This window comes from Manduca sexta, unplaced genomic scaffold, assembly GCF_014839805.1.
Source record: "Manduca sexta isolate Smith_Timp_Sample1 unplaced genomic scaffold, JHU_Msex_v1.0 HiC_scaffold_1501, whole genome shotgun sequence".
Lineage (NCBI taxonomy): Eukaryota > Metazoa > Arthropoda > Insecta > Lepidoptera > Sphingidae > Manduca > Manduca sexta.
The window spans coordinates 1-8,003 of record NW_023592372.1 but is presented as its reverse complement, the minus strand read 5'-3'; the positions used below and the strand labels follow the sequence as shown (position 1 = coordinate 8,003).

General features: G+C 35.0%; 2 protein-coding genes across 2 annotated transcripts; both read right to left on the bottom strand.

Annotated features, from left to right (window-relative positions):
• Window positions 1-5,342: 5,342 nt before the first annotated feature.
• LOC119191416 lies at window positions 5,343-6,296 on the bottom strand. Its single transcript, XM_037445323.1, has 2 exons — window positions 6,137-6,296; window positions 5,343-6,023 (listed from the first exon to the last, which is right to left on the bottom strand). Exons 1-2 carry the CDS (start codon window positions 6,266-6,268, stop codon window positions 5,343-5,345), a joined length of 813 nt encoding a protein of 270 aa, XP_037301220.1. The 5' UTR covers window positions 6,269-6,296.
• A 22-nt stretch (window positions 6,297-6,318) lies between these two features.
• On the bottom strand, window positions 6,319-7,253 carry LOC119191415 (the record flags this gene model as incomplete). The annotated part of the gene is made up of 2 exons (XM_037445322.1): window positions 6,319-6,731; window positions 7,078-7,253. Coding segments are annotated over 2 exons (589 nt in total), but the record flags the coding sequence as incomplete, so codon positions are not given.
• Window positions 7,254-8,003: the final 750 nt, after the last annotated feature.

Sequence of the window (8,003 nt, the reverse complement as noted above, 5' to 3'; positions counted from 1 at the left end):
CGCATATTGACTCCTCTGCCTGATGGTAAGTGGAGAGTGTTCAAATAGAATTTCGTCTGGTGACAGATTATTAGCCCTTGAGAGTCGACACAATTAAATTAATAAAGAGTAATACTATCAGGCAAGCAATTTGGTCATGTAGTAAAACAACTAAATATTTATTTAAATAGATGTCTATTTGTTATTTATTTCAAATGCTATAATTTATTTAATTTAAATATTATTGTTAAACAACTTATAAATGTTGTAAGATTCCGTTAACAGTGAGGCCGTGTAGTCTGAGCCGCAAAACCACGGTCCAAATCTAGACTGACCAACATTATAATTGCATAGGATGGATAATCGTTATTTAAACTATTTCTGAGAAATTAGACGATAGTAGTGTATTTCTATTAAGCGATATTGTTTTTTTTTTCTAAGAAATCCGAAGATAAGTTAGCTTATTTTAATTAACCACATTTGGATTTATTTTATGTATTTTTCGTTTTTTTTTAAAGAACCAAATATTACCTATAAATATCTTCGCGCAATCACATTCCTTAACCAGCCCAATCACATGACAAAACAAGACAAACAATACCTTTACATTCCTTCTTCCCTTCGGAACTTCATTGTATTACTAGTTAGGGTAACATATCAGATTTCTTAGGGCCTGTGTGTGGGCCTTCAGGAACCTGTCTTAATGTACAATGGGTTACAATAGATAAGACGGGATGAAGCGTGAACATTTTATATGTGAAATGGTTGAAGTTCGTATATAATTAAACTTTTTACTCAAAAAAGGACCTAAATTGCATTTGCAAATGTACTCAAAATATAATGTCGATCAAAGATAGTGACGCATTTCTCGGCGGTCGTTATAATTATGTCGACCTTGATTACGAAATACACCTTACACAAATGCAATATCTCAATTTCGCAAAAACTATCGAATCAGAAATGCACTACATTTAACCTAATAGTTACTTTGCGAATAGTTACTTTGAGAATAAAAATGGCGGCAAAAGCTATTTAAATTTTTCCACTAAATACGAAATTTTAAAAAGGCCAATTTCAATAACACAAATTGATTGGAAACCGATTAAACATTAATGGAATTAATGACGTGTCGAAAGAGATTAATGGAATGTAATTAATACGATAAAGACTGGCTGGAATTCCATTTTTAAATTTCTCTATAAAATGTTCAGCGCCGTTCATAAGCTACACTATAAAACGCTACATATAATCGTTGTATTAAAATTTACTTTTTACAATTTTACATCGCGTAGAAACTAACAACCCTTAAATATATTGTACAAAAACTAAAATCACACTGACTACGCTGTTAAAAAAACATAAAAAATTCAGTCTTATTTGAAATTAGAAATGGAGAAGTGTTTAAAATATGATTTCTAAAATGCCATCAATGCATTTCTCTTTATACTCTATAAAAATTTCGCTTCATTTCATAAAAAAAACAGTGCATTTAGAAACGAAGATGGAAGTTACAAAAGTTATTTAAAAAGGGAACCAATTTGGTCAGTCTGAAAAGTTTGGACTTTAATGAAAAATGCCAACCATTTTATAAAAGAATTCATTTTGAACCGTTTAAATGAATATATGGATTTGTCGCAAACTTTTTATTCGAATAGATTGATTTGCATTTATTATTTTATTTTACAGCTAATATAAAACGTGTAATGAACCAGCAATCTAAAATAGAATAACTTCATGAAATATTTTTACATTCGATTTCCTTTGAAAGCACATACAAGTCATGCAAAGATACACGCTTATATTTTAAAGGCTTGAAGTACGACAATTACTTTCATAAATTATCGATTAATTGTAAAATATTTTTTACTTCACTATTTTTGGTATCGTTTGAAATTGTCTTTAAAAAAAAAAACAACGTTATATATATTTATAGAGACTAGGATATGACTAGAAGGTTACAAGATTGCACTTTTACATAAACAAAGAAATGGTGATTACGGAAAATTCATAAATATAATTTTCACTAACCACTGAATTTATACACGAAAATCATTGAATGTGCACCGTCTTTAGCTTACCTAAGAGATAAATTGAGCTGTCATTACATGGGACTAAAGGTGCGCGCACATGAAGACAGGCCGCGTCGCGTCGCTTTAAGGTGGTAGCTCAAGGTCCATTTTCATACATTTTGTTTCGGCTTTAATCTGGGTAACTAAACAAGTATTGGCAAGTAAAGAATTTAAATTCACGTCTAGTTAGTGATTAGTTCTCGCAGTTGAAGAAAAAATGTAAAAATAATTAATAATCATGGATATTTCTGCCTTTAAAATTTCGTCATATTAAATTTTAAAGGCCGAAATATCCATGATTATTAATTTTACATTTTCTTTCAACTGCGAAAACTGAATTTTACCAACTTGTTTAGTTACCAGATTAAAGCGAAATAAAATGTATGGAACAACCTAATCATTCGCGTGTTTATGAATCATTGTCCTATGGCAGATTCGACACTTTTACTGTTTCTTATATTGGTCTATTATTAGTCCATACACTTACTGTGATATGAGATTTTTTTATACTGACATAGCAAAGTGATCTTACTGCACCCGATGGTAAGTGAAGTGGGAGTCCAATAGAATATCAACTGAAGAGAGATGATTAGCCCTCGACAGTCGATGCAATTATGCCGTTTTGTTGGTACAAATATGCCGGGTTTTAACACCTTGTGTACGGTGGTCGCTATCCGGGCAGATATTAAATATACCCTACAACTGGCAAAGCATTTAAAGTGTCAACGTTGTAAAGCTATATTATAAATTTAATTCAAAGATATTTTTGATAGAGGTAGATGTACAACGATTGACCAGTTTTTGATCTTTGGTTACTAACATTTTCACTCGACGCAAAAGACTTGCTACGCGAAGCGATGCCTGAATGTACGCAAACCCTAAACTAAAAGTGATGTTAGATTAAGTCTATGGTATGTTGGAATAGTTAGCGAGGTCCTTCCCGTTCTTGTACATCGAAGTGATGATGGGGTCGATGTTGTGGTACTCTTTGCCGGAGCGTGGCCGCAACGTGTTTGTCGGCTGACGGCTCATCCTGTTGAAGATATAAAAATAGAACTAAATTATTTCGGTCACAATTATGCAAAAAAATTATAAATATCACAGTTACTGATTTAATGAATTTTCTTAAGGGATGATTTTATCGTTACATCATCATTTTTCTGTATATGTTACTGCTTATTACTATTGTTACTATTTATCTTTACAAACCTATTAAAATCTTTAGTACTTAAAATGAATTATACGATTTTTTACTAAATCATAAAAGTGCTGAAAACGAATAGAGGTATGATAATAATAATAATATCAGCCTTATATAATATACTGTCCCACTGCTGGACACAGGCCTCCTCTACTACTGAGAGGTATAGAGTTATAATTGTTGGAAATTATAAAAAGGTCTGAGAAAATATACATTACCTGAGTCCCATAGGCGTATCGGAGGAGGAGTGCGATGACGTCAGAGACAGCGTTTCGATGTAGTCGGACATGTCGCTCGTGCCACTCGACGTGCTGTGAGTGTCCATTACACCTGTGATCGAGAGCTCATTAGTATTGCCAATTAGATCGTAATGAACTATATTAATGGGGTAAAGTATACTTCACATGCATCTGGAATGTATATACACTCAGTAGATATTATACTACAGAAAGATACACAATATTTTTTTGTTACGATTTAGTGTGTTGTATGCTCTCTATTATAACCAACTAGTACATTATAAGCTATGTAATCTTATTTTATAGGACAGTAATAAATAGTAAAAGTAAAAGTTTTCTTGAATTTTATACCAGAACTTTCGTTTTATTATATTTTTATGAATGAAATCTGTAGGTTGTTTGTTAAGCTGTCAAGACTTTTTTATCACCCCCTTTTTGGATTTTAATCAAATGTCTTCTCAATAAACTTCGGGGAAAACTAATTTATAAACTAGTTGATAGTGTAATGCCGACATTTCAGGCATCCCATAGATACTCCGCTGGGGCTTAACACCTAAAGCTATTTGACCATCCGGGACTAAACATACGAGTTCAGTCAGATGCACGCAGAGAATCGCCTCCTATCTACAGTTGCTGCTCAGACGGGCTCAATTGAAAGCCGTGCGTATTACATACCAAAATACGGCGCCATTAAATGGCTACTGTATAGAATTTAGGGTCTATTGGGACGCGTAGACGCAACTACAATACGATGCGGTCGGGAATTGAGTACTTTAAAATATGAGTGTAGGAAACCGCGTACAGAGAAAAGCGTATCAGAAGCAAGCGATGTTGGTGCTTATAAAATACGCTGCAAAAGGTCTATTGAGTGAAATGTTTCTTGTCCGCAATTGGCGTAAATGAAATTTCATCTTGTTTTTTCTGGTAGCCAATACGTGATGTGCGTACGTGGGCGCTGTGTAGGATTACGAGTTAGGACTTTGCATCTGATTATCATGCGTGTATTTTTCCCATATATAACTAAATGATACACTGCACTGACCTTTAAACTGTTTCGGGGTAACACGGGAACCTCTGCTTCGGCAGACGAAGACTTGGCAGGAACATTTGTTTTGTGCACTTGCATGGACAGATCCCGCAATGGATCTGAAGATTTTGACTTCCGAGGCAGTGAGGAGTGTACGCAACCAGACAAGTTGCCTCTCATCCTCTTCTGCATCATATAGTGGTATCGAGATTGTCCAGATGTTAATGGCATTTCAAACTCATTGAATTCCCCAACGCCATGCTTTAAAGAACAACTTGAAACACCAGAATCATTTGAACTTGAAGAGTCTCTATTCCCACCTTTGCATGGAACACTTGACGATCTTTTAATTTGAGCATTATCCATGTGTTTGTTCCGTAAGTGTGGTGTCTCTTTTGAAAGGCTCTCCTCAGTTTTATTTTCAGATCCTGAGGATTTGCAGCACTCGTAACATTCCCTGTCATTTTCACAGGGCGAAGAGGATCTTCTATTTTCGATAGCCAGATTCCTTAGAGTTTCTAATGATGAAGAAGTGGCGTGACTTCCAATGCTACTATCAAATTCTTTCAAATCTTCTAAAAGTCTAGCAGAGTCTACCGAACTCGACCTCTTTTGCAGTGTCTCGTTGTTTATGCCTAAAGCGTGCGATCTATCACTTCCGTTAAGAGTGGGAATGCTTAATGATTTTTCTATTTCTACTCTATGGACTTTGTGCATTGGATGTTTCAGGCTAAGAGACCAGTTAGGATTTGGCGACATCGGTGTATAGCCTGGATTTGGACCTATGGCCTTACAATACTCTTGTTTGGCGTCATTCGCAGGTTCCATCAGTAAATATTCATCGCTTTTGTTTTTCTTTGCATCTTGCTTTTGCCCAAGCTGTGTATGTCCGCATTTTGTGCAAAGTTTTTTTCTTTGGTAAAAGTAGTGACGGCAATGTCTAAGTTAGCACTCAAGGCATCTAATTCACTTTGTGTCACTCCTGCTTTTCTGAGTAAATCTTTGGCATTCTCGTAGTATTCTAAAGAAAGTGCAAATTCCAGATTTTCATAATTACCGTAATGGTCTTCACCTTCTTTCTCATCTTTAGGAGTAATATTCTGGTAATTTATAAACTGTGGGTCACTGGTAGATTCTTGAGGGTCTTTATCTGTAACAGCGCTCTGTCTATTTGTTTTTCTCGATACGTCTACGGTGGCATATAATGCTGTATCGTCTTTTACGTTTGTAGTGACTTCAACATTAATTTCGTTTCGTTTACAGTATGGAAGACTGATTAAATTATTTGCCCAATTAGTTACTTTTTGACATGGACATTCGACTGGTTGTAGATTTTCATCGCATTCTACAATGACGGGTTTTTTTCTTGAACCGAATTTTAGTATGCAGCCGCAGTTTTTCTTCAGAACTAGGTTATCTGGTGTAGAAGTTTTAGTTACTTGGAATAGGTCTTCAGCTAGGGCTTGCTTTATTCTTTTAGGAGTATCATAGTATTCGGAGTTATCTACCTAAAAGTTACAAGCAAATTTTTACTTAAGGGTGATCGTTAAAAGTATAAAATATCGGTGCTTTTTAGTTCAATGAATCAAAATACTAATTATCTACGGTACGTTATACTTACCTCTACATGTGAGACTTTAGGAACATCATAATTTTCATAGGGACCGACTTTCGGGTTATTTACAACATGGTTATCATTCATACAGCTGCAGCTTTGTGGGGGAGGAGGTGCCATTGGCTTCTTTTGCTCCATATGAGCTGGTTTGGGTGGCCGTACCGGTGGTCTTTCACAGTGACAGGCGTCTATAGTTTTGTTATAGCTCTTGGAGTTAAATATTCAGTACTGTTTGATGAATTATCGGAGTTGCTTTCTGGAACAGCTTCCATTGTCCAAGCTGGGTTAAAGGTAGTGCCAGGAGTTAGAGCTACTGTTGAAGATCGAGAAATCGCACCAAGCTTTGTGAGACAATTGTAGCAGCGTTCTAAAGTGACGTGATCTGCTCCGCTCCAAGGCGGTTTTCCAATATCCATTTCGGTGGAGCATCTAAAATCGTTGTTATCGTAATTTCGTCTTTCGTCCGATGGCCAGTAGGATGATGATCCCCCGCAGTCTTCTCCAAAGAAGTTTTCCTCATATAAACCGCTAGATGTATCCGGAATTGATGGATCAAATGTGTTAAAGTCAGACATGCGTGTGTTGGGTCTTGTCTTGCTCCCTTTGTAAGAAAAAAAAATGTTGAATGTTATTGCGTACGATAATTACTGTATATTTCATAAGTAACATAGAAAGTCTATTATTATTTATCTTCGTAACTTCTTTTTTAACATATACATATTATCCAGAAAGTTAAATTGTGTGTATGTGTGTATTGTATAAACAACTCATTTTCTATCTAAAAATTGAGGTTGACTGAAATTTATGTTTATGAGCAGTTGTTTATCATTACCAAAGTGGTTATCTCGCATTCATTTGTATACGAAATATTTAATGAGCCATTTTCCAAACACATTAATTTAATAACTCGATATAATGTAAACAAATGTATTGATATTAAATATTACCAATACCTTTTCGTGACATCGGTGTTCTCTGTAAAGAAAGGTTCCCTTGAGCGGCGAGGTCGAATGAATCGGTGATGTCTTGAGCTTGATCCGTGATGAGCATGTGCAGACCTTCGCCTTTGCCGCAGTGAGAACCTCCTTCGAAACAGAACCGTCCCTCTACCACGCCGTAGCGCCTGAAAATAGGGTTGAATATTTGATATAGTCTATCATATCAACCAACAGTATTATTCCCAAAACGAAGAAAATACTCTTAATTGAGCATGTCAATTATTATTGTAAATTAGTTTAAATAATTTTTAGTTTTTTAAGGATATTAAGTATTCTCAGCTCGTTGTTGCCATTATATACCATCCTGATATAATAAGTTTACATCATTTGCACGTCCTTCAAAATAAATGTTTAGCCTCATATTATTAGTAATTACTTACTCCTACAAAGTCTAGAGTAATTCAGACACAGTCTAGTGTTCACATGCCCACAAGCGGTTCGACTTAATAGTTATAAGCAACGAGATCTTTAGAAGCGCCTGTCATGACAACGCGCCCTAAGCTCAAGAAAATTTTATTCAACATGTGCGTAGACAGGTTTCTCTCCCAGATCTATTTTAGACGCTAACTGATGTAAGCCATTCCTGGAAATATTAATTATGCCGAAGGTTCGTACGTGCTCAACTTATTTTAAAACGTTAAGTTGAAAATCTACTAAAGAAACTGATTATTGCGTTTATTAATTAAAGATTTTCATTAATTTTATGTGTTTCTAAGTTTTTTTATAATATATTTCCATAGCTACAGAATTAAGTAGGACGTACTCTATTACATTTACAGCCAACATTTCTAAAGATCGCATGATCAGGGAGGCGATGCTTAGCTAAGATTCTTTATTTTTGTTACCAAAACATTTCGAAATTGTTTATTTATGAA

Coding starts and splice junctions, on each gene's coding strand:
- LOC119191416 (XM_037445323.1), bottom strand. CDS start 6,268: ATGGAGCAAAAGAAGCCAATGGCACCTCCTCCCCCACAAAGCTGCAGC. Junction 6,024..6,136: donor CTAAAGTCTCACATGTAGAG/GTAAGTATAACG, acceptor TGTAACTTTTAG/GTAGATAACTCCGAATACTA.